This window comes from Schistocerca gregaria, chromosome 3 (assembly GCF_023897955.1).
Source record: "Schistocerca gregaria isolate iqSchGreg1 chromosome 3, iqSchGreg1.2, whole genome shotgun sequence".
In the NCBI taxonomy this organism is placed as follows: domain Eukaryota; kingdom Metazoa; phylum Arthropoda; class Insecta; order Orthoptera; family Acrididae; genus Schistocerca; species Schistocerca gregaria.
In genome coordinates this window covers 588,319,913-588,347,809 of record NC_064922.1, presented here as the reverse complement: position 1 = coordinate 588,347,809, position 27,897 = coordinate 588,319,913, and the positions used below count along the sequence as shown (strand labels likewise).

Sequence of the window (27,897 nt, the reverse complement as noted above, 5' to 3'; positions counted from 1 at the left end):
TATATCATGTAGAAGAAAGTTGGAATCATATCATAATGTTGGAAGTAGTCACAATCGAGCTACAGTAGTCCATTATAATCAGTATTGTAAGGCGCTTAAAATGTTATGAGGGAGGCCAAGTGTATATTATATGCAAATATAGTAGCTAATTCATCAGATAAAATAAGAATCATATTGTCAATATGAAGGAAGTGTCTGGTCAGCAGCACAAGGTCAAAGACATAACGACAGTACATGGTAAAAATGTTTTTGTTACTGATAAGTTAGATATATAGGTACAGTATTTAACAATCACTCTCTGAACATAGCTGGTGAATTAAATAAAACCTTAGTTTGTAAAGGGAATCGTATGTCTCTTGGGAAGTGCCTTACTGGGACCATTATTTGAAATACTCGCTGTGATTCTGACAAGGGGGAGACTGAACCATTAAGATCGAAGACTAAGGACTTTTAATGATATGACAGAGTATCTAGCAGAATACTGAAGCTCTGTACTGCACATGTTAGCCCTGTTCTTAGCCATTTTTGTAATTTTTCCTTTAGGAATAGTCAGTTTCCAGAATGATTAAAATACTCAGAAGCAAAGTGATATTATAAAAAAGGGAGAAAGGAATAATGTAGACAATTAGACCTATTTCTGTGCAATCAGGGTTTCATAAAGTTCTTAAAAAAAGATATGTAGGTAAGGATAATTGATCAGTTCATTTAAGCTAATTTGCTGTCAGATGTAGAGTTTGGTTTTAGAAGTGGTTTAATAGCAGAAAATTCTATATTACCTTTTTTCTGTGAAGTACTGAATGGGTTAGACAACGTGCTAGGGATCTTTTTTAAGTAAGAAATTTGCTTCTGTTGATAACAAATTGTTGCTCTAGAAGTTGGACCATTATTGAGTACGGGGAGCAGCTCTCAACTGGTTCACCTCTTACTAGAACAGACAGCAAAAGGTCCTATTACACAATGTTGAGAATGGCTATGATAAGAGGTCCACGTGGGGCATGGTTAACAGATGGGTGACATAGGTGTCAGTGCTGAAGCTACTTCTGTTATATGTTTATATAAATGATGCACCTCATGTTGTATTACAGTGATTCTATAATATTTGAATATTGGTGATTAGTAATTGGTATTTGGTAATATAGGATGCTGTGTGCAACATTGGCATTGTTTCAAATAGTGCACTCCAGGACATAAGTTCATGGCCTGTAGAAAATAAACTAAAGCTAAATCACATTAAGACTCAGTTTTTACAGTTTGTAACATACAGTTCAACAAAATTTGACATTTTAATTTCATGGTATGGGTACACATTAAGTGAAACTGAACAGTTCTGATTTCTAAGTCTGCAGATAGATGGTAAACTGTCAAGGAAAGCCCACATTCAGGATCTTGCTCAAAGACTTACTGCTGCCATTTTTACTATTACAAAAATATCAGAAATAAGTGAAGAGGTAGTGTATTTTTCTTATTTTCATTCTCTTATGACACATTGTATTATATGTTGGGGTACCTCTTCTGATCCTCAAAGGGTATTTTTGGCTCAAAAACTTGCTGTTTGGACAATGATCTTTTCCTGTTAATTATATCAGCTTATTAAAGAGAATTAGAAGCTTTGTCTCAGTTAACACTAGACAGCTATGCAGTCTGCACTTGGATTGTACTTCCTTGACTCTTGTGCAGAAAATCTTGCGGTATTCTGCTGATTTCATTTTCAATAAATTACCACAAGAATTCAAAAATCTAACAGTAGTTCACTTACTTTCAAATTAAAATTTAATAGTTTTGTTATGGGTCACTCCTATTCTGTCGACAAATGTCCTTGAAAAATTAAGCTTGTTATATTGTTTACTGTGTTTTTTAACTTATAGCTTCTTGTCTTTTTATAATCCACAAACATTTTATTTTCTCTGTTATTACTTTCTGTTGTAATTTTGTGTACAAAAAGGTTCCACCGCCATGGAAATTTGATTCTCAGTTTGGTCATACCCGAACTACACATGTAAATTTAAAAAAGAAAGTAGCAGCTCGAGTAGGTTTATTTATATTGGTATTCTTATCGCCAACTTTTTGAGAGCCAGCTGCTCTCAAATCGATGTCTGTAAACTGCCCAAGAAACTGAAGAAGATGTGAAAATTACTTGTTTGATTATATGTTAAATGTACACTATTGAAATGTCATGGATTACTCAGAAGTAGCAGTTTATCACATAAAACTATCGACAGCCAGTTTGAAAATGAGTGCTTTGTATGAACACTGACAGTTCAAAGCTTTTACTCATATTTAGTCAATTAAGTAATTCCTGTTTTGAGATAAAATTTGGATCTGGAAGTAACTCAACCCATCTTTATAATTAATAGCAGTAAAGATAATAATTAACATATTGGTAACTATAAGAGCCACAGTGAATCAATACAGTTTTTCCCTTCTTTTATAGACATTTATCTACCTAGTTCCAAAACCGAGCTCCGCATTACATAACATCACTATTTAAAATGGAGAAAAATACTTTAAAAATGAAATGTAGAGACTAGAAAAGTAGGAATGATAGAAGGGAAAGATTTGTGTAGGTACAAACAAATGTTAAAAGACTTAATAAGTATGCTGACAGTGATGGCAAAAAAGGCCAAGGAAATTAAATTACTCGCTGCAATGCCACTATAATACAAATCTACTAACAATCGCTATTCAGAACTTTGAAGTGGCAGGAAACTATCCTTATGTAAAAATATCGCCTTTAATATGATTAATACATGCAGGCCTACATTGAAAACTTCTGACACCCCTGGGTAAAATGTCTCTGCTGTCCTTCCTCTCCCCCCCCCCCCTACCCCAAAGACTTGAAATATGAATATTTTTGTAAAAAAAATTTCCTAGTAGGTGGGTTTGTTTCTCTGTCTGTGTAATACTTAACTGTGAGCTGCAAACTTAAAACAGTGATTTTATAAAAATTAGAAATATAAAATCTTAATAAGGTGTCATACAATGGATAGAAACAAAAACTCTATAATTGTGCTTTAATTATTATTAGACAGAAACAATACATGGTACTTGTACTATCTTCTAAAAGGTACCAGAGGGCAAAAGACTCACTATTTTTAAATAACAAAGGGTTTTTCTCTACCCTGTCATTTCGAAACAAGTTTATGATTTCTGCATAGTCCAATTCTACAGCCAAGTCTGAGTCAGTAATAAGGACACCAAGATAACTAGAATGATATCCTTAAATAATTATTTATATATCTTACAGCAGAAATTAGAAGGAGGAGGCCTCAAGTATATTGGAAGAGTAATGACCAAATTTTTTTGAACACTCTCTATGTCCCTATCTTCAGTACCTTGCATAGTTCTGGATGACAGTATGACACTTTTGAAGTGTAAACATTCAAGTAGAAATATTAAGTCTTCCACATCTGAACTGTACACCTGTTGAAGACTGGACGGCATTTTCTGGACTTCAAGTGGATTTAGCTTCTTCAGGTCTGACAAAAACATAAATCGTTACCGGAAGTCTTTATAAGAAGAAACTGCCTTGATCGTCAATCGGTTTACAAAAAATAAAAAGTAAGGATATCTACATCTCACCTCGTTCATTAGTTTTCTAAATACCTGAAGCAGAGTCAGAGAAGATTTTTTTTGTTTCTCTTGTCGCGTTTCTTATCCCGAGATTTACTTTTCTGAGTTTTAGCAGTTTAATTTTTTTGACATTAGTTCTTGAAAATTCTATGTCCTATTTTCATTATTTAAAAGAAATCAACTAAAGAACCGTATCACTTAAGAACAGTGGCTGCGTCAATATCTACTTGTGATTGCTTATTTTCAACACTGAATTTTGTTTCATCCTGTTCACTGCGATGGAGTCCCGGGATTTACCAGTTCCGCCCCTTCCCCAAAATAAGAAAGAACTCAGCACTAAGTGTGAAATGTTCCTCAACAACGATCGGCATTTCAGTTCATGTTTTGTTTGGTGGAAATGTTTTTCCTTCGCCCTTGAGTTATTTGGATGTAAGCGTTTCTTCCTGGTCTTCTACAATACGACTTGAGGAGAGCGTTTCCCCTCTACGTGAATCTCTGAGGATATTGTGAAAACTTTTCTGCTATCCATGCCGTTCTGTGCCTAGCTGCCCTCCCCCATCCCCCAGAATACGGCTCATCTGGTGAGATGCGTCGCGATATTATGACATATAGCAAGCACTAACGAGGTGGCCACGAAATACAGACGTGGCCATTGTGGTTCAGACATGTCACAGGCGTGCGAGGTTTCTGTATAAAGACACTAAGGACAAGACAGATAATTTGATCTGGATAGAATTCGTTCAGGAAAATTCCTTCGGCCTTCGCTTCTAAAGAAATACATTACATTACGTATCTTTTCACCTGCCTCGAGATGTTGTACTCATCATTTCATCATCATTCATGAAAGTGGCGAATCTGGACTGAGTAAAAGTTGGGAATTTGTACAGGCGCTCATAACCGTGCAGTTGAGCGCCCCACAAACCCAACATTATCATCATCATCGTCATTACATATACGCATAATCACAACTTCTTGCCAGTCAGTCAGCTTAAGTCTCCCACCGTTCCCACTGGTTGACATAGTAGACACAACGGGCTGTACTATCGATATTTACAAACATCATTCGAAAATTATTTCTTACTCTGCCAGGGTGCATCCCTAAGACCTTTATTCTACAAAATGTTGTTTAGAATAATTCATCTTATTTAAACTCACAACAGGATATTATCGTAATGACACAGAATTTATCAAATGAGAAAATTAATTGAAAACAAAAGAAGTTATACGTATATTAGAAGTGATAAGTTGCACATTTTGGGTTGGTAGAGTCGATAGAGCACAGCTCAGCAAGAGTGGAAGAACGGTTATCTACTAGTCTCTTAAGGGAATTATATTTGCGTACGTCTAAACTGTTGTTAGGAAATCACTAAGGGAGTAAACCAAGGCCCGGTCTGGGACTTGAAATACAGTTTTACTGAATGCAGACGTAGTGCCTGAAGCATATCGTTAACAGTGAATGTTCACCTGTTAACAAAAAATCTGTCCTACATTGGTTGCAACGCTTACTGTCTAGAAAACCGGTATGTTGGACGATCGATAAGGTAGTAAGTCTGGTTTATAATACTCCAGACATAAATAGTCGGCAAACTTGCTAGAGCACAGAATACAGAGGTTCCAAATAACCAGTGTTAGCAGCGTCAACGGTTGTACAAGAACGGTCCATAATATCATCTGGAGGTAACCCATCCCATACAAGCACAGGCAATTCACACAGTAACATCACACCTGCCTTATTGAGGAGGCTACCTTTGGCAGGCCGAGAGAAATTTTGGAGGTAAGTACCACCGGAATCATTTTCTGCATTCCTCGTCTCCTACAAGTCTCCTACAACAGCTTTTAGTGGGAACAGGTACGAGCACACCTGATCTAATAGCGGCATTTAGAGTCGGGCACACTATTTCGTTTACTGTATAATCCCAGCAGCCTAATTTCACTGTAAGAGGGGATAAGCACACTGGACAACAAATGAGTCACGCCTAGTCATATTATTATCGCGCGACACGTCCTCTAGCCTTGATACTAACAAATATTTCGTGTTATGCCAAATATGTAACTGTTAATATGATTTATTTGCAAAATAATATTACTGAAGGGTGCAGTGGAAGTTTTACATCTGCTTGGCGCTTATCCTGCTTTGGAAATTCGTACTAATGCGAACCTGTGTGAAGTTCGCCATGCTGGTACATAAAGATAGATTTAGTTACAGTGACCGCGTAGTAACACGACTGAAAGACCTTAAATTTAAAGAGTGTTGAGTGCCAAGCAACTGAGGTCCGGTTTATTCATATTTTAGTTTGTCACTTGAATTTGCCTAGTTTCTTTTCTTGTTTAGTATTTTTTTGGTAATTTAAAGCCCTTGCTTAAAATTGCATCAAGTAATTGAAGGGCTGCGTTTGTTTGTAGTATTTAAATTCTTCGGCTGGTTTGGCAATTAAATTTATGTAAATTAAAAGCCTTGGCTGTATTCAGATAACGACGACAAGCTATGGCGTTGTTAAGGGCCACGATATTTTATTTTCGTTGTATGGTTATTACAAGTACTTAACAGTTGTTGTCTTGCAGGAGCTATTTTAATTATGTTCGGAAACAGTGTTGATGTAAGAGCAAACTAACAACTGTAAACGTAGCATGTACGAGCGGTACCAACCGACCGCACTATGTACTGTTAATCCTCTATATAAGCGGAGCTTACTGTAAAAGGGATTGGACTACTTGCCGTTAGCTTACTAACCTTTCAAGTGATTTAATTTGTTGGTAATTGCGAACATTTGTTTTCTAAAATTTTATGGTAAGGTCTACCTAAAGAAATTTTAGAACTGATGAACGCTCCGAAACTTTTGAAGTTGATGTTTAATCTATTGTAAGGTTGTTTTAATTTTTTGGTATTTGGTTTCACTGCAAGGTGTTGAGTAAATGTGAACTGAAACTTCCACGGTTTAGCAAGCAAACTAATTACCAGTCTTGAGTATTTAGGAAAATAAATACATTTTTTTAGATAGCGTTTAACATGTCTTGTACCAGCATCCTTCCTACAACAGATGCTTGGGGCTACCCATTTGGTCCAAAATTAATCAGTATTTTTCGGATTATAGCTGTGAAATACTTTAAATAATAGTAATTTCTAAACTGCCGGAGCAACTTGTTTCATAACGGTATCAGATTGGCGAGGAATAGAGTCCACAAGTTAGATCCTGTATACCTTATCCAGTGAACCCTCTCGTTGATGATTAGATAGCCTAGAGATACAAAACTGTGGAGGTATAGGCTGCTACGTCCCACCCGCTACTTTCTATGGGATTATGAGTGATATAGTGCATCAGCTAAGGGCAACAGAGTGACTGGGTGTTCGTCAAACCAGGAACGCACGCTTGCAGCCAGTGAACACTGTTGTTATCTTGCAGCACGAGTGTGTCCACAGCCTACTCATCATGCGGTTGGAGAAGAAAAAGCAGCACTTCGTCACCGAGAATGTTGAAATAATCAGCCTGATTCATCCAGTACGAGATTTTCACTTTGCAGCGAAGTGTGCGCTAATATAAAACTTCCTGGCAGATTAAAGCTGTGTGTTGGACCAAGACTCGAACTCGGGATCTTTGCCTTTCGTGAGCCATTGCTCTAAGATCTGAGCTACCCAAGAACTGATGGAAGTAAAGCTGTGAGGACGGGACGTGTGTCGTGCTTCGGTTGCTCGGATGGTAGAACAACTGCCCGAGAAGGGCAAAGGTCCCGAGTTGGTGTCTTACTCCGGCACACAGTTTTAATCTGCCAGGAAGTTTCATATCAGCGCACACTCCACTGCAGAATTAAAATCTCATTCTGGAAATATCCCACAGTCTGTGGCTAAGCCATGTCTCCACAATACCCTTTCTTCCAGGAGTGCTAGTTTTGCAAGGTTAGCAGGAGAGTTTCTGTGAAATTTGGAAGGTGGGAGACGAGGCTCTGGTGGAAGTAAAGCTGTGAGGACGGGGCGTGAGTCGTGCTTGGGTAGCTCAGATGACAGAGCAATCGCCCGCGAAAGGCAAAAGTCCCGAGTTCGAGTCTCGGTCCAGCACACAGTTTTAATCTGCCAGGAAGTTTCACAGCCTGATTCATGTTCACTATAACTTGAATGGGTGTGTCCAAGACATAGCATGACTTACATTCCCAAAAGTTGACAGAACCATAGAACAACCGAACAATACCGTCCACTCACAGCGCGTTAAACACTTCATTGAGCTGTTAGCACACTTGACGACTTACATTATACATGATTTGAAACGAGGCAAAACTGCAATTGTCGGATACCACTACACGGCTCTAGTCACCTACTGTCCAGTTTTTGCATTGTTTGTCACACTGAATTCCCGCGGCTTGGTGTTCTATTTTGAGTAATGACCTTTCTCAAAGCCCCACATTCCAGATGTCTGTTGCAAGCATATTGCTTAGCAATATTCACTCGGAAATCGATTTGAATGGAACAGCATTCATTGACAGCAGCAGTTCCTGCCGGGTTGGAAATCGATTGACAATGACAAGGCGTAACACTCGTCTCCGATCTCTGCCGGTTACAGCGCTTTCACGAGCGCTCCTCCTGCTATGTGGCGCGCAGAGTAGAGAAGTCTGTTAGTACCAAACACCTGCCTCATTCTGAGTAAGAAATTTCTGAGAATGTACGTCTTGAGTGCAGCACTGTGTGGAAATGAATCATGGACAGTGTGTAAACCGTAAAGGAAGAGAATCGAGTTTCAAATGTGGTGCTATTGAAGCATACAGAAAATTATATGGGCAAAGAGGATTAGGAATAAAGAGGTCTTTCGTAGAATCAACAAAGAAAGCAAAATGTAGAAAACACTGGCAAGAATAAGAGATAGGATGATAGGATAAGTGTTAAAGGATTGGGGAATAGCTTCTGCGGTACTTGATGGAGCTGTAGAGGGTAAGAAATGGAATATATCCAGCAAAAATGAGGACGTTTGATGCCAGTGCTACTATAAGATTAAGAAGAGGGCACAAGAGAGAAATTCGTGGTAGATCGCTTCAAACCAATCAAAAAATTGTTGATTCCGATAAACCCCGCCCCTCCCTTGCTTTAAAAAATTTACGGGTTGGTCAAGGGGACATCCAAACAAGACAGCTCTTTTCTGCCATTCTGTTACGCCTTCGCGTTTACCAATGAATCCATGCAATGAATCGATACAACCGACTTGTATATACGCGCTTCATTGCCACAAGTTACTTCAGCGGTGGAGGAGCACTTTAGGGCCTGGCAGCACTCCACGTCGTCATCGCTCTAAAGAGACCAGTGCGATATTTTAAAGAGATAACGAATTTTTCATCCAGTGATGTCGGATATTTTACTGCTTAGTTAACAATCATCAATCAAGTGGCATATAAGCACTTGATACAGAGAATTTCCGTGTAATTAACGTCCTCTGGTAATAAAAAGCAGGCAGAAACGTAAGTCAATAGAGCGAAAAGCAGATCAAGTTACAAATATTTTATTTATCATTCGATGACTAATTTCTGCCCGAGACCCACTTTCAAGTCAACATAACAAAGTCGAAAATGATATTTTCGAAGATGTCAACAAAATGTGTAATGTACATGCACAGTGTATAAATACACTCCTGGAAATGGAAAAAAGAACACATTGACACCGGTGTGTCAGACCCACCATACTTGCTCCGGACACTGCGAGAGGGCTGTACAAGCAATGATCACACGCACCGCACAGCGGACACACCAGGAACCGCGGTGTTGGCCGTCGAATGGCGCTAGCTACGCATCATTTGTGCACCGCCGCTGTCAGTGTCAGACAGTTTGCCGTGGCATACGGAGCTCCATCGCAGTCTTTAACACTGGTAGCATGCCGCGACAGCGTGGACGTGAACCGTATGTGCAGTTGACGGACTTTGAGCGAGGGCGTATAGTGGGCATGCGGGAGGCCGGGTGGACGTACCGCCGAATTGCTCAACACGTGGGGCGTGAGGTCTCCACAGTACATCGATGTTGTCGCCAGTTGTCGGCGGAAGGTGCACGTGCCCGTCGACCTGGGACCAGACCGCAGCGATGCACGGATGCACGCCAAGACCGTAGGATCCTACGCAGTGCCGTAGGGGACCGCACCGCCACTTCCCAGCAAATTAGGGACACTGTTGCTCCTGGGGTTTCGGCGAGGACCATTCGCAACCGTCTCCATGAAGCTGGGCTACGGTCCCGCACACCGTTAGGCCGTCTTCCGCTCACGCCCCAACATCGTGCAGCCCGCCTCCAGTGGTGACGCGACAGGCGTGAATGGAGGGACGAATGGAGACGTGTCGTCTTCAGCGATGAGAGTCGCTTCTGCCTTGGTGCCAATGATGGTCGTATGCGTGTTTGGTGCCGTGCAGGTGAGCGCCACAATGAGGACTGCATACGACCGAGGCACACAGGGCCAACACCCGGCATCATGGTGTGGGGAGCGATCTCCTACACTGGCCGTACACCTCTGGTGATCGTCGAGGGGACACTGAATAGTGCACGGTACATCCAAACCGTCATCGGACCCATCGTTCTACCATTCCTAGACCGGCAAGGGAACTTGCTGTTCCAACAGGACAATGCACGTCCGCATGTATCCCGTGCCAACCAACGTGCTCTAGAAGGTGTAAGTCAACTACCCTGGGCAGCAAGATCTCCGGATCTGTCCCCCATTGACCATGTTTGGGACTGGATGAAGCGTCGTCTCACGCGGTCTGCACGTCAAGCACGAAGGCTGGGCCAATTGAGGCGCCAGGTGGAAATGGCATGGCAAACCGTTCCACAGGACTACATCCAGCATCTCTACTATCGTCTCCATGGGAGAATAGCAGCCTGCATTGCTGCGAAAGGTGGATATACACTGTACTAGTGCCGACATTGTGCATGCTCTGTTGCCTGTGTCTATTTGCCTGTGGTTCTGTCAATGTGATCATGTGATGTATCTAACCCCAGGAATGTGTCAATAAAGTTTCCCCTTCCTGGGAAAATAAATTCACGGTGTTCTTATTTTAATTTCCAGGAGTGTACAATACACCTAAATGTATGTTCCACATTTTTTTGGAATCTTCTGAAATACCATTTTAGACTGTGTTATGTTGATTTGGAAATGGATATAGTTATCGAATGAAAACTGAAATATTTGAAACTTGGACTTTTTTCTTTCTATCGATTAACAGAAGTTGCTGACCCAAGTTAGACCAGCATGCTTGACGCTCGTGGAAACTTGTGTTTCGCGAAACGACGATGAGACTCTGATTAGGAAAGGATAGGGAGCAAAATCAGCCGTCTCCTTGACGATGGGAACTTCCCGATGTATGTCTTTAGCGGTATGTGGAAACCACCGAAAACCTCGATCTAGATGGTCAGCTGGAACACTTGATCTGTCGTATGCGAGTCCTGTGGCTTATCTCTACGCCATGTTGATAGCTAGTAACAAACAGATATTCGGTATGACGAATCGATCACAAGTGGATAACACAAGATCATGTTTTCTGCGCATTCATTAGAGTGTATAGGAGAACGCGCAGTCATAAGTACCATGGTCACATTGTAACACATCAGGTCCACCGGCAAATGTAGAATTTCTCAGAGGTGGCATTAGTCTTCAGTTCACTTCCGTCACGTGGATGATTGCTTGATATTTGTTCATGTGGGAGACTGGGACTTCTATTTAGCGTAACGAAATGAAAATTAAGTTTGAAATATTTCTCTCTGCAGATTTCTGGGTAAATTAATTTGTTTTACCCAATACATAAATATATATCAGATATTACATTTTAGTTTCGTATAGGATTTAATTATGTATTTTTTCGTAGGAATGGACCTGTTCAGAGTTAATACGGCTGCAAGCGCTCATTTGTAACAGTGTACATGGGGACACTTATAACACGTTACAATTCATTTCCAGTGAACACAAATTATTTTTGTGCACTTGTCTGAATAGTTACCTTGTTTGAATAGCGTATACAAGAAACATTCATTAAAATAATCTATTTTAAGTTGTTTTACAGTAAGATAAATGTTATGCAGATTCCAGAAGAAGCTTGGAATTACTGCAGCGGTAGGTTTAAATTCCAGAAAATCAGTGAGGAGTTTGGCGAGGGGATCTGGTATAAGTCATGTGTCACTGCAAACGATCTGCCAGAAAATGACGAATGAATTATATTCGGAACGCAGACCACAATCCACATAACCATACACCCAGTGTCGAGCAGAAAACAGAACGTGCAGATTACACCAAACATTCTTGCTATTACTGTGCCTCAAGTAGAAACAGCGAGTAATATTCTGTGAGGAGTCTCTGAAATTGGTAATTTGCTCGTTTAATGATTATATTTTTCAACTGTTGGGTTCCGCGCTAAGATAAGTTCGGACGTACCAAACACATAAAAGAGCCAAAATGGCCTCGACGATAGATTCAGAGAACCCTGGACTACAAGACCAAGGCCCACGAAAGCTTGCGAGGTTGCAACTTTTTCACCTGAGGTGGTGCGTCCGTTTTCTAAAGCCAGAACGAAGAAAAACTTCCTCAAGACGCCCGGAAAGTCTTACAGGCACGTCCCAAAAGCTTTCTCTTCAAGGAATGGAAATTAAAACGAAAATAAGTGTTGATAAGGGAAGTTTCAAAATGCCAAAGTAAAACTTCACCTTAAAACCATTTCAGTTTCAGTACGACGAAACTGAGAGTGAATTTAATATCTGATTAACAAAAACGTACAATAACGGCAGACTGGGAGAGTAATGGGCCCAGTGCATAGCATCTTCGGAGTAATCTCGTATCAGACGCACAAAGGAAGAAAAACTTTACGAGGACCCTAAGTGTTTTCCAGAATGGAGTACATCGATTGTCTACAACTCTTACAAATATTGGACTGTTATAATTTCATCTTTTAGTGTTGTAATATTTCTACGATAACGTTTAGCTTTATCAGTATGTGCTGAATCGCAAATCTACATTAAGTCTTTTTTTTATAATGTCTTAAAAAGTATAATGGTAAATAATAGATACAGTAACTACAGCGCGAAATTTCATTTAGTTTCGTGGTGGGCATTTTTCGGTAGACTCAAGTCTCTTCAGTACGGCAGAATCGTGGTTTCAGCCCTGTTTAGCCTTCGCTATTTGTTTGTGGTACGAAAGATGTTCACAGGTCAGTGGATGTCTGCACAAAAAGAGGCGGTGTATCGTCACAAGCCTTTAAAAATGAATGAGAATGGCAGAAGAGAAGGGCGAGGATTCTCAATATCCATCATTCAGTCGCATAAGAGATTGGTACTGCAAATTTGCTAAGAAACGATATTACAATACAACCCAGAAGTAATTTAAATATCTTGCTGACAATGAAAGAGAAAAAATTACAATGGTAATCATTCTTCAGTAGATCAAGAAACACTTTGTGCTTCATTTGTAGGTGCACTGCACAACACATGGAGAAATTAGTGGTACGGATAGAAAAGTTTATGAAGTAGCACACATTATTCCACTGTCATTTTCAACGGTTTGCAATACAACAGAACGAATAATGTGGAGATTAGATGTATTACTGCACAGTACATCGATTAAAAGCTCGCTGTTGTTGCATTTATGAAGGAAAGAGTCCAGGAACAAAATTAGAACCATCATGTTCGATTACATGGGAATGTATTGTAAAATTTGGGCATCTGGAAGGAATGCAGACCTCGCATATTAAGTGGACTTAACTGCAAGTCACCCACAATAAGATAGTGCAATGTGAGAAGCAACTTCTTTCTGATTTGATGGGAAGACGTTTAAAAGGAAAATAGCATTCTAGAAGGGGCACATTCAGTCAAACGCAGTCGATATGAGACCTTAATGGAATGGACGACAGCTATCCTTTTACACTTTCACCGTGAGATAAATATTCGGGTTGGAATTGTATTCTGGTGTAAAGACAGGTGCCGACATGACGATGAATAACGGAAGAGCAGAGAGTGCTGTGAGACGACGTCAGCCAATAGTACGCTGACACAAAGGCAGGAGCAGCATCTACATGAACAGAATATAAGCGCCGCGCCGACATAATCGCAGGGAGTGGTAGACGAGCCATCATATAAACGCTACTGCAGTGACTTATGAACTGTATTATTTTGCTTGCATTGAAATTGTGTATACCGAAGGGCATTGATTATTTGCATGACGCCATTTACTTGTGATGCACCTTTGTGAATATGCAAAGTTAAGTGTTGACTTTAACTTTCTGTAATAAACTCCATTAATACAATTTGCTTGAGCTGTTTTCTAGCGATCCAAGAGAACCAGCATCTTAGGCACTCTGTCTTACACGAGATGGCAGATGCGAAGTTGACGACAAGAATTCAAAGAAAAACCCCGTGCCCCACAGCCACGGGATTTTCTTTTGCGTTTTGCTGGCGCCTTAATTCCCTCCTGTCTCTTCTTTGCAGGGGTCTTTACATCCCGATCCCTGCTCAGGCGCCACAGCTACCAGCTTTAGATGCAACACAGCTAATACAGATATTTCAGTTTCAGAGCCAGCAAATATCCTCACTGCTGAACACGGTACAGCATGTCCTGGTGAACCAAATTACTGATGCAGCATGCAGCTCCCAGTGCTACACCGCCTTTTCGCAAGTATCATGAACAAGAAGAAGAATGGCTCGAGTGGTTGCAAATGAAGACAACATAATTGCTCACAATGTACCAGGTACTGTGAAACTTCCCTATCTATTGTCCACAGTAGGAAGTGCAGTGTTTAGGCTCCTACAAAAAACTGTTCCCTAACGCCACTCCAAGTGAAATCTCGTATGATCAGGTTGTAGATTCGCTAATTAACTATTATGACCAACAAGTGAAAATGGTAGCAGCTACGTATCAATTCTTTAATTAGAAAAAAACGGTCAGAAAAAACGTATTGCGAGTGGGTAACAGATTTGCAGGATATGACAAGGAAATTCAAATTCAAATGTGCTTTATATTCAGATGTTATGTTGCGTGATGCGATTGTGTACAATGTAACTGTTGTCAAACTCAGAGAACATATTTTGAAACAGTCTGATCCATCATTTCATCATGTAGGGCAAACACTATATTAGTATGATTCAGGCGCCCTGTCAGCCAATAAATCTGAGCAGCCAGCAATCTTTCAGGTTGAGTCCGTTGTTTGCAACTGGCCCATTTGGCAGTGGCAGGTTGTGCCACGCCACATAAACAACTCTGCACACCATGTAAGCAGCTTGCTAAATAGGCCGCTACACGTGTGTACAGAAGTATTATTCGCACCGCTAACAGCAAGACTGCCATCCTGATAATTGCAGTTTTACATTTGTGGCAAGAAAGGACATGCACAGTCCGTATGTTTGCAATGGAACGAACTTACGAATTCAGCCCACTCACGAAAATCTATTCACAAGGTCCATGTCATTAACGCAGTATATTCAAAGTCTGCAGCAGTCATTAGCAAAACTAGCTGGTGCGCAGTTTCTTTAATCCTATGCCAGTCCAACAAACTGTTTGTTCATTTGCTTCCTTGTGGGAAACATGTGAAATTTCAGTTGGACGCAGGTGTCTCTGTTACATTGCTGAATCGTCACACAAGTGAAATGTTAGGCTTCCCACACCTGTCTAAAACCTGATGGCTTATAATGGACAATACATTCCCGTTCTCAAAAAATGTACTTTGCCTGTCATGTATCACACGCATACACGAAGAGTGACTTTTACGGTGCTACAATGACGCTATTGTGACAACATATTGATCTTGATTCATTTGATTTGTTTGGCTTTAACATTCACCACAATGTGTTGTCAGTGCCTGCGTTCTATGCAAAAGAAAGTGTAGCTAGCTTGCTGAAAGAATTCCCGGAACTCTTTTCTGAAGGTTTAGCCAAGGTTAACAGTTTTGTTGCACATATTACTCTGTAAGACAATGTTCAGCCGAAATTTTGCCGGGCCAAAACTTTTCCCATTGCATTATGGCACAAAGTCGCTGCTGAACTTAAAGAATTGCAAGATAGCGGAGCTATTGCACCTATACAAGCTAGTCAGTGGGCAACTCCACTGGTTTTTCTCCTCAAAACTTCAAGTCGCATTCACCTCGGTTCTGACTTTCAGTCTACTGTCAACCCACAAAGTGTGAAAGATACTTATCCATTGCCACGTCCAGAGGATCTCATGGACAGATTAGGCGCTGGTCGCTACTTTTCAAAAATTGACTTGCGCGACGTGTATCTGCAAATACCGCTCGATGAAGAATCTCAAAAACTGTGTGTAGTGAATACTCATTTGAGTTTGTTTAAATATTTGCATTTGCCTTTTGACAGTGCTTCCGCATCCAGCGGTATTTGGAACAGCCGAAAGGTCAAGTGTCAAACTATCCAAACTATTTGGACGACATTGCCATAGCACATCGTACAACTGAACATCATAATGAAATTTTGCGTGTTTTGTTTCGTGTGTTATCTGACGCAGGACTAAAGTGTAGACTGTACAAGAGTGATTTTTTAAAAACTGAGTTGCACTATCTTGTTCATGTCATAAACAGTCAAGGTGTACATCCTCTTCAGACGCATTTTTTAGCCATACCAGATTTGCCAGTTCCTCACAATGTCCTTGAATTGCAGCCAGTCTTAGGGAAAATGAAGTATTATATTCGGTTCATATCAAATGCTGCGCAAACCGCAACTCCACTGCATTGCTTGCGTCGCAAGAATGTCCCCTTTGTTTGGCCACATGAGAACGAAGTAGGTTTTCAAAAACTTAGAGATGCATTGCTCAGTTATAGACGCTCAGTTCAGTTTAATCCTGACAAACCAGTTGTATTGCAAGCTGACGCTTCCTCTTATGGAATCGGTGCAGTGCTTTCGCACATAATTGGTGAGAAAGACAGGCCTATTGCTTTCGCATCAAAAGTGTTGTCCAAAGTTCATTGACACTAGTCACAAATTGAGAAGGAGGCTTTGGCTATTATGTACAGTGTCACCAAATTCCACCACTATTTGTACGGCAGAAAATTCTACTTAATAACAGATCACAAGCCTTTACAGTCCTTGTTTCATCCGACGAAACAGGTTCCTGCTCGAACTGCCCAAAGATTGCAAAGATGGGCTTTGTTGTTGTCTCAATACCAATACGAGATTGTGTATCGTCCGACAGCTCAACATCGTAATTCGCACGCACTTTCACGTCTTCCGTTTGGCCTTGATACAGACGTTGACGCTTCAGCTGCATCTTGTTGCCACAACGATGCTCAGGATTCTGAATTGCTTCTATCTTTTCCGCTGAACTATAGGAAAGTTTCACAGGCCACGGAAGCTGATTCAGATTCGAACATTTTGCTAACATACATTCGCTCATATTGGCTCGTTCCTGGCATAGCATAAAGAACTCTGTTGTGCGCCGATACTTTGCACGTCGGTGCAGCCTCGCTATAGAGAAAGGTGTGAATCTTGTACAGAATGACAGTGGACAGTCACTTGTGTTGATCCCTAAAGCTTTGCAAAAAGAAATGTTGCAGTTACTTCACCAAGGACAATGCAGGATTGTTCGTACGAAACAGTTAGCCCGTCGACACTGTACTTGGCAGGTTTGGACACCCAAATAGAACATATGACGTCACAGTGTCACGTATATGCTCAAAATCATATTCTCTGCTTGGCCGAAGTCGCAATCACTATGGCAACGTGCGCACATAGACTTTGTGGGACCTTTTTGGAATGCTCGTAGGTGGATTGTGGTTGACTAGTATAGCAAAATCTTTTTGGTGTACCAATGAACTCAACAACCGTCACGTAGCACAATTGAGGTGTTGTCCTCTATTTTTTGCCTAAAGGTTTACCTGATACCATAGTGTCAGACAACGGCCTTCAGTTCACGTCAAACGAATTTGAAACATTCTGTGAAAGCATCTAACTAGTGCACCGTTCCATCCACAGTTCAAACGGCGAAACGTAATGTTTTGTCAGAACCGAACCTTAAAGCAGCAGATGGTCGAACTTGGTTCCACACACACCAGTGATCAATCATTGCAACTGTTTTCGCCTCCCATCGTTAGCACCCACGGTATGGACCATCGCCGGTGGAACTGCTTCACGGCTGCCTCCATCGGACAGTGCTCCACCTGCTCCAGCCTCCTCAGCATCCGGAGGCCCATGATAATTTGTTTTACAGGGTTTTAAGCTGCAGGAGATGGTGGGTACGAGGCGAGATCGTCCGTCTACTTGGCGCTTGCATGTACCTCATTTCAGGTCCAGACGGACTGCAGTGCCGACATCACAATCAACTTCACCGCTGTCATGTGCACGGTGATCCTTCTGTGTCTCTTCCCCAGATTCATGGATCCCGAGGACACCGCGGCCACAACACTGCCAGAGGGTGTCATCACGACACCACGGAACGACCCCATGAAGACGGAGCCTTCACCTTGTCCGCCTCCTCTCGTCGTACAGATGGAACTGGACCCGCCCACACTTTAGCAGTTGATGCCATCTACAGGGTGAGTCACCTAACATTACCGCTGGATATATTTCGTAAATCACATCAAATGCAGACAAATCGATTCCACAGACCGAACGTGAGGAGACGAGCTAGTGTATTTTGTTAATACAAACCATACAAAAATGCACGGAAGCATGTTTTTTTAACACAAACCTACGTTTTTTTAAATGGAACCTCGTTAGTTTTGTTAGCGCATCTGAACATATAAACAAATACGTAATCAGTGCCGTTTGTTGCATTGTAAAATGTTAACTACATCCGGAGATATTGTAACCTAAAGTTGACGCTTGAAATCTCCGCTTGTCGCTTCCTTCACCTCTAGCACAGTTTTGTAGCAGTGAAAAATGCCAAGTTTTGTAGCAGTGAAAAATGTCAATTTAAGAGTCCACATTCGACTGTTACTGGCTGGGTGACTGACTTTAAAAGGATTGTGGAATGTACGACCTTGTCGCCTCCTATAGGACCACGTCTATTCAACTATTGCTGTTTTCAAACCAAGCATCGGGCTCGGAACAACATTATCTTACACGGTATAGAAGTGACTAAGATGCTAGCAACTTAACTCTTCGAGAGCAACTTACCTCTTCGAGGGTATAGTAGTCCTCCCAACCGAAGGATTCTCCCTGTCTCCGGACTCCTCTCTCATTGTCGATAAGTCTGAAACAAGGGGTTTTAAATTATTCGTGACAGTAGGTAGTTGTGTAGAAAAAAATGATGATCAGTGCTTCAATTTGTGACTGAGCAAGCACTTACAAGAACAAAAATGGCAGGAGCTACAAAAATAAGTAAGGTCTGCAGCAGCGTTCAGTCTGGTATTGAAATACTTTAACTATGGAATTTTTCATTTTAGTTCTTTACTTTATCTTCAAGCCGTTGACTAAAATAATATATAACATTAAAGAGGACAACGATTCAAAGATGCAAATTTAATTTTACGGTTAGTGAAGGGAGTCTGCCCCGTAGCTGAGTGCTAAGGGCGGTTGACTGTAATACGAAAGAGTCTGGTTCGACTCCCGGTACTGTCAGGGATCTCCCCTTGGTGACAGGACTGGAACGGGATGCAGTCAGTCTCGTGATGCCAGCTAAGGAGCTACTTAATCGAGTAATCGCTGCCCCATGTCACGAAAACTGACAACTGCCGAGAGAGTGGTGTGCTGACCAGGCTCCCCTTCATATCACATTCAGTGACGCAGCTGACGAAGGATGACACGGTGGTCGGTCGGTAGCGATGGACCAGCCCTGGCCTGTGGAAGCAATTCTTTTTCGTGTGAAGATATAAGATTAAAATCTAACATTTCTACGTCTAAGTCATTTTGAAACAAGACCTGCTCGGACTGGATGTGAAGGGGGAGTAAGGGAGCTCTACGCTATGTTTGAAGGAATTACTCCCAACATGCACTTACAATGATTAAGGGAAGCAAGGGGAAACATGAAGCAGAACGGTCAGCGATTTCAAGTCCTCCTGAGTGCCTGTCCGTTGCCTATCTACCGACCTGACAGAAAATCCTAAGAAATTTTTGGGCTAATGTTAAATCAGTAACCGTATGTCCTCCCCTGGTGGCTAAGTGGTCAGCGCGACGGAATGTCATGCCTAACGGCCCGGATTCGATTCCTGGCTAGGTCGGAGATTTTCTACGCTGTGGGACTGGGTGTTGCGTTGTCCTTAACCCCATCATTTCATCCCCACGGACACTCAAGTCGCCGAAGTGGCGACAACTCAAAAGACTTGCACCCGGCGAACGGTCTACCAGACGGGAGGTCCTAGCCACACGGCATTGTTAGTAACGACAGTATGAAAGCAATGTGTTCACTGCGAAGAAGAATAACAGAAAGAATGGATAAACACTAAACTTCTTTTTCCAAAACTGTTTCACAGAAGCAAATCGTACTATGGTTCCTCCTTTAAATCATCACACCAACGACGAAATTAAACATACCAAAATAAGCGATCATGGGATAGGAATTTTACTGAAATTGCTGTACTGAGAAAACGCCACCGGATCTGATGAGACACTGTATAATTCTCCATAGAGAACGGAAAACAACTTCCACCTTATTCAGATGTAGTGTACCGCAGATCGCTGGAGGAGAAAAGCCTTCCTGATGAAAGAGCGCAGGTCGCTACAGTTTCTCACGATGGGTAATCGAACAATCGCATGAAGCAACGTACCTGTGTTGCTGATGTAGATACGTTGTAGAATTTTGGATCATGTTATATATTCGCGCACTGTGACCTTGCTGTAGACCGAAAGTGGAACGACGATATGAAACTAAAAGCAGATAAGACAGATGCCACACTGAGATTCATTGGAAGAATCCGAAGGATGTACAATCCACCCTCAGAGAAGGTATCTTAGTGAACCATCGCTCGAAAAGTACTTGAATATTATTTATCAGTTTGATATCCGTACCAGAACGGATGACAGGCGATATAAAGAGGATACGAAGAAGAGTAGCGTAGTTGGGTACAGGGCTACAGGTCTATTCAGTAAATGCGAAAGCGTCAGTCAACTCCAACGATAGACGTTGCAACAGAGGCGCTGGGTATCACATTGTGCAGTACACTAAAAAAGTGTGATTGCGTCCGTGCATCCCTTGAAGCGTCCATCAATATATTGCTCCCTTCTATGTATACCTTGCGAAAAGGCTACGAATATGAAGTTAAAAAAACTCTAGCTCACACGGGTGCTTATCAACGTTTGTTCTACCCGCGGACGCTTCACGACTGGATTAGGAAAGTGGGTTAGTTACAGGGGTATACAATTTACCGTTCACCACACACCATAAGGATGTTTGCAAAGAGCAGATATAGCTGTCCCAGTGACTGTGCCATCTCATTTAGTGCAAAGACAGGACGAATTAAGAAAGACTGTAGATCGACAAAAATTCTTAGAAAGCGGAAATCAGAGTAAAATTTGTGGAAGACAAAGGGTTACATGCAGAAACCGATGAATCATGGGAAATATCTGCAAGACCAAACTAAGACAAAGTCGAGTTACGGATACGACCACAAGATATACCATACTGTGAACAAACGGTAGGCGCTAAGACCTACGTCTGCACGTTGTCCACGTAGACGGTCGCTTGGATTCCATTCGCTTCGAGGCCTTCCAGGAAACTGGTCTGCATCTCCGGTGACACCATCACGTCTGCAGGTTTGTTCACGACTCTGGGTTCCTTCCAGAACTGAATCTGTAAGAAAGGTGCTTTTAGTATTAAATTTTGAACACAATAAATGCGAATCGATTCATATAATATGTGTCTTAGCAAAGTGCGGAAATAACACAGATCAAAAAAGGGAGGCATCAGAAAACAGGCCGTCTTGCTTTTCTTCTAGCAGCAATTTATTGCAGGTAAGAAGACGACCAAGCTGTTGGGAAAAAGCTAGATCATTCCAGTTTTGAACAATTGTTATCGGACAGAAAGGCATAGTTCACTGGCGTCCTACTGTTGCAGAATCATGGGAAGCGTTTTACTACCACTCAACATACTATTTTGGAGAACGGAAATCTCTTTGTCGCTATAACTGACGCTGCTGATAGTAACTATCTTAAAGTTCAATTTTTAGAGCTGAATATGGCCTATTTCATCAGAAACCAGTTAGTACAGTCAAAGTAAAAAATATTATCTGGACTGTTCTGTTCATAAAATATGACTAAGCGTTGCAGTGTGCGCTAGGTAGAAATTCAATACGTGGCAGTTTTCTCGGCGGATTAGATCATGCCCACTCTTCAGAGTGGTAATCAATGTAACTTTTGTTACTATATTGAAACTAGATGTCATCTGTTGAACATCTGTCTCTTCTAACGGTCACCAGGTTCATTTTGCCTGGTACTTCGGCAGTTATCTGCAATTTTATTTATGCGGACAAGTACTAATGATCACGTCTTTGAAGTGACGACCGCCGGCCTCGGTGGTCTCGCGGTTCTAGGCGCGCAGTCCGGAACCGTGCGACTGCTACGGTCGCAGGTTCGAATCCTACCTCGGGCATGGATGTGTGTGATGTACTTAGGTTAGTTAGGCTTAAGTAGTTCTAAGTTCTAGGGGACTGATGACCTCAGATGTCCCATAGTGCTCAGAGCCATTAGAACAATTTTTTTTTAAGTGACGACAAGCGTCGATGGAAGGCTTCGGTTTCTTTCCCGTTACAGACAACATGTTTTTTTAAAATGGAGTTTTAGGTTCCCACTCCATAGAGCGGTTCCATATTAATGTAGTGCGTTATTCGTTTTATCCTTATGTATTAATAGGAACAGTAGAACGTGAAGAATAACCAGGAATGCAGAGCTTCTCAGCAGCGCTACATGCTTGGCGGCAGGAGTGAGCGCGGGCCAGGCCGGTGCTGTCGCTGCTAGAGTACTGGATGTTCGTGTTTTACTGTCCCTGGGAATACACAGCAATAAAACTAATGTCGCACTAGACTACTTTAGAGACGCTCCATAGATTGAACACGTAAAATTCCTGTTTAAAAAATCATATTATTTGTAAATCGAGACAAACCGTCACGTTGCATCGGGCGTTGCATGAGAAACGTGGTGAGCAGTATTCGTCTGCGCTGACTCCAGCTACACACTGCAAAAACTAAATTGCAAATATTTGCTAAAACAACAGAGAAAATGCGCCTGACTATTAGGAGAGACACCCTATATACATAATTAAGCCCGTGACTGATTCTCAACACGATAACGCTCCAAGGTAGTTCGTCTAGTCTCCGAATATCTTCAGTAGCGAAAGTTCAGCTCGATCTCCCTGCCCGAATGCCACAGAACAAGTCGTCGAAGCTATCCGAGGTCTTGCAAATGCTTGCTGCCTTCCTTCCCACATCAACGAACATGGCATTCACCTCCTATGGAACATGGATTTAAAGCTAGAAGAGCTGACTTTGTGTTAATGCTACTCTATAACTCTAGTACCCTAGAGAACGTTTGTCATAGGCGCCGTAACTCTACGCATTGTCGATTGGTCATTAGTGCCTGTTACAGAGCTGCTTTTTCATCACTTCTTTGTGGTTAACAGGGAGCTAGGGAATTTCAAACATGCAGCCTCTGTGGACACGAGGTAACTTCGTTTACGCCAAGTCCCACGTATGGAGTGACACGCCTTTTGTACTTACGATGCTTTTCACACACTAAAAACATTGATACTCTCTTGTCACTTTGACGAATAGACAACGTGGCACCATAAAACAGCGAAAAAAGGGTGACTGAAATCTTATCAGCCACGGAGATGTAGTTCTGAAATGAAACTACGTGGTTTTATCTCGGAATAGTAGCTCTAGCTCAGCTTGCTACTCTTTATCCATTCTCGAAAAGTGAACACGCTTGCGGCTAGTTCATCATCACTATAACACATTATAGACCTAAAACTTATTTACAAATTAAATTTTAAATTTTTGATGTTTTACAGGTAGTATATATTTTATTATTACTGATATACCAAGAATTATTCCATTGCACTTTACTGTAATCTTCAAAAGAGCAGTGTGCAGTTAATCGATTATCTTTTGTCTCGGCGATGCGTTTTACTATAGAGAGAATTATGAGATTCTGGTTCGTCCATATTCAATGGCCGGCCGTGGTGGCCGAGCAGTTCTAGGTGCTAAGGTCTGTAACCGCACTACCGCTACTGCCGCAGGTTCTAATCCTGCCTCGGTCATGGAAGAGTGTGATGTCCTTACGTTAGCTACGTTTAAGTAGTTCTAAGTTCTAGGGGACTGATGACCTCAGATGTCCCATAGTGCTCAGAGACATTTTTTACACAGAAAAGTTGCATAGTGCCTGTACGATTTTCTCTTCCTTCCACAGAAGTGAAACACATACGTTCTCCATTACGACGTAGCTAAAGAAAAATTATTTTCCGATTAAACGAGTAATAATAGAAGGTAGGTGATTAAAATTTCAGCACAATGAAGGCGGATAGCTACAAATGCCAATTTAACACGAAGTCTACATGCTAGGATATGCAAGTGATCATCGACCCAACGCAAGCAGAGAGAGTAGGAAGGAGTAACGTCACCTGCGTTCTTTACATAAGGAAAGATTACGCAATGAGTTCCTCGTTTAGAAACTATATTTGAAGATTTGAGATAAGATTGTATTATGCCTCCTGTAAAAAGGAGAATCCTACAATAGCAAGATCGTACTCTGTGAAGACTCTAGTTGATCGTATCTCGATCTTGGTGCACGCATTGTTCCGCATCCAATGATTGCTACGTGAATTTAGAATCAATGGGCCATACTCAGGATCAATGCCTAAAGCGACTAACGTTCAAGGGGACAGACGTTGTTGGCTCGGCCGAGCGTGATCATACGACCACGACACATACCTTGAGTCGGTACAGTGATTTGTTCGCAATAAGACTCCGAGGACAGAATTACGACGTTCGTAGCACCACTGGCTGTCAGCATTGCGACTGTTGCGATTTCCATTACCGTTGTATGAGACAGAGGTGTCCTGACGGTGTTACACCCGTGGACTCCACAGAACACATGAGTGCCACCACATATGCTTTTCAGAAAAGTTTCAATTTCGTGTTCACCAACTCGATGGACATTTCCATATGAGGAGTCACCAAAGGAGCTAACGTTTCCAGAATTCATTCGTCAACGTCATGCAACAGCAGCACCTAGTGTCTTCAGCAACTTCTGGAATACAATACGGTTACAAATGGTTCGCATAGCCGGTAATTTGGACAGCATTCTCTCCATCACTGATGTGTTAAGACCGGCGGCATTGCAGGTCTCTACGACATTACAGTTCAACAAGATAACGCAAGCCCGCATGTAGCGCGCGCTGTCCCGACCTATCTCACCAGAGAGATTATTCGACTGTTGCCCTAGCTAGCTGTTTACCCACTGAAAACAATTAGCTTCAGGTTGTCTAAAGTCTGGCACATAACCATACGTCGGCTACTATGATGGATGAACTCTGACGTAGCGTTGAAGCAGCACAGAGCAAATCTTAATTCTATTCGAAGGGCAGACAGGGTCAGAGCCACTGATGGTGCCAGAGATGACTGCTCTGTACTAATTTTCACACCTTGTATACCCACGTTTACCCACAAATTTAATCACGTATTTTTCCTCCTATACTGTATTTTCACCATCGTAATATTTTGTTATTTGCTTCCTTGATACTGTAATTTTTATGTCCAACAGTATGTTTTAGATAAAACACTCCAGAAAAAGAAAAAAATGGGAGACCACGTAAAGTTTGAAAAGTTCAACGTCTCTGCTTATTTGTGTGTGTATAAGGCATATTACAACATTACAACATAGGCGGTCAATGTCTGTTGCTTTGAATCGCCAAATGACCGCCTCATCGTTTCATCATCGATTCTTATTATAGTACGGTTGATATTTTATTCAGTTACAAGAACAATATACACTTTATCTAGGAGACCTAATCTCAAACCTACTATACTGTCCTAAGTTTTCATGTAACAATGGTTCCTATGAATGTTTATGGCATCCTATTGCAAACTCACCCCTACTTCCTTGTTTGACTTTATCATTTGCTATTACGGAGTCTGAGTTTTATTCACACCTATTATAGGCACTTGGCTGTCTCATTTGTTAATAGTCTTCAGGGGTGTAGCTTGAAGCTACCTCTCACTGCTTGCTATGGCTGGTGACAACAGGATACCTTCCCAATTACTGCTCGACGAATTAAAGCACTAATATTAATTAACTTTAATCACTCAAATTAATTGTAATAATGCAGAACGGATACCGCTCCCTGGCCGTATCATCAGTCACTACAGTCAGTATCGGGGGAGGGGGGGGGGGAGATGTAGAGATTTGCTTTTGCCCATAAATTGTTTTACTTCAACTTATGATTATTTCTCATTTTGAACTTGATTTTCTTCAGTTATTTAATTACCCCCTTGAATCAAATACAATCAATTATTGGGGATATACTTTCAGTGGGAGTGAGTGAAGGTTTCCTTCACATCAAGAGCACAATAGGGATCTTGCAATACAAAGTTTCTCATTTTAACAATTATGTTATAGTTTCATCTCTTCTTCATATCAGGAGTTTTACGTCTGAAATTCTAAATGTCATAATTCCCAGTTGGAATTAATCTTGGGCTCCTGGAGCTAATTAAAGACCGTCACAATATTAGGCAGCGGGACAGTTTCATCTAATTCAAAATACGAGTAATATCGTCGCACAAAATAAGACCCTCACTGGCATACAATATAACCATTGAGGTATGAATATCACTGTTAGTGGGAAGGCTAAGCATCGGAGATCAGCAGAGAACGGTTCTTACAACCAGATCGCATAATAACGCAACTGCGCTGAAAAGCTATCAAGCCACCCTTAAGGAAGGCATTAGTCAGCGGAAAGCTATTCATGATTACGTTAGCAAGGAACTGAATGACACTTTAAAACAAGAAATTGGTATGCAGTCACTTTTATGATCCATATTAAAGATAGCTCATTGAAATTATCAAAATTACGTTAATGTGAGTGATGTTCTTAGAGAACTTTCTGTAGCGGTCTACAGAATTTAACTGACACAAGCATTACAAAATTATATTTTAGGTAAGCTACCTCCAAGATTTTCAAATTAAATTAAAATTCAGGAGCTCCAAATGCTAGCATATTTCACCATACAGTACTGACTGCATAGCCAAGCTATACTGATTTTGATACTCACTCAACTAATATTGTATCGTTAGCCACAATACGGTACACAAATAATCCGTAGCCATACGTTTTAGACCAGGTGGTAATCCATCCATCCCAAAGAAAACATGAAAAATAATCATCATCAGTCAATAAAAATACATTCACTAGGCTGCGATAATCCTTAACAGTGGGTGAACATTAATAAGGAACACACACTAATGATTACTGAGCACTGAGAACAGGTACTCTTACTTGGTGTGACACACGTGATTGAAAATCAAGTACAAAGGAAACGAATCCGAATTCGGAAAATGATACCTGAAAATTATCTCAGTTTAACCTATACCTCTTCTAGCAGATACGCTTACATAATTATAGCGATTTCTCGTAGTATCCGGTACCAAAAGGGATGCGAAACACTATTCACCTCAGAGTCACCAGGAAAACCACGACTTGTTAGAATTGATCCAGTTAAACTATTCTTGTAAAACTTCTAACATAACTAACTCTTATTAGCGGTTGGTAATAACCCGAAAAACTTAGAAATCTTATAGCTTAACGCTATTGATGTGTTCAGCTCGAGGTGCACTCAGTTCTATCACACAAAGAAAAGATCATCAAAATCAAAAAAAATTTATAAAAACTGTATGGAGCTTCCTAGCTCCCTTTAAACTATCGATACGCAGTGAAAATATCTGCAGACCTGTTTGCTCAATCTTGCTCACATGCTCACAGATTCCTCTTTGCAAAAGTACCATCTTGTACTCATCTATGGTTAGTTCTATCCTTTCTACAACCCAAACAATCACATTTTGATTCACTCATTTTCATAAGAAGGTGAGGAGAGGACAAAGAATGTTTGAAACAGTTTAAATGCAATTTCATTTCCAAATGGCCATTGTGTGAGCGAATTATTTCGCCTGGCTTCTCCTTGTACTACCACGAACTACGATTATCGACATAACGATCTCTTGTTTCCAGCCCGAAAGGCTTTAATGATGCGTACAAATAGTGTCACTTCGTTAATTTTGTGTAAGGTGTTTCAGGCAGGTCTTCTTTCTCTTAACCTTACAAAATAATAAGATAAAGGAAAATGTATTGTGAAAGGTAAAAGTTAGAAACGTGAATGTAGTTTATTCAGTTATTTTCGAGCTACGAGTTACAATTTCTACATAACCTATAATATTATATTTTACTATCAGATAGTTGATCTATTTAAAAAT

At 41.2% G+C, this 27,897-nt stretch overlaps 1 protein-coding gene across 1 annotated transcript in view; it reads right to left on the bottom strand.

Moving 5' to 3' along the window:
• LOC126354585 (zinc carboxypeptidase-like) overlaps positions 1 to 27,897 on the bottom strand; it is a 160,747-nt gene that overhangs the window by 92,437 nt on the left and 40,413 nt on the right. The window contains exons 3-4 of the mRNA XM_050004333.1: positions 21,093 to 21,229; positions 18,619 to 18,694 (exon numbers count right to left, since the gene is read on the bottom strand). Coding sequence (XP_049860290.1) covers positions 18,619 to 18,694; positions 21,093 to 21,229 — 213 coding nt within the window. The remainder of the gene's footprint in view (positions 1 to 18,618; positions 18,695 to 21,092; positions 21,230 to 27,897) is intronic.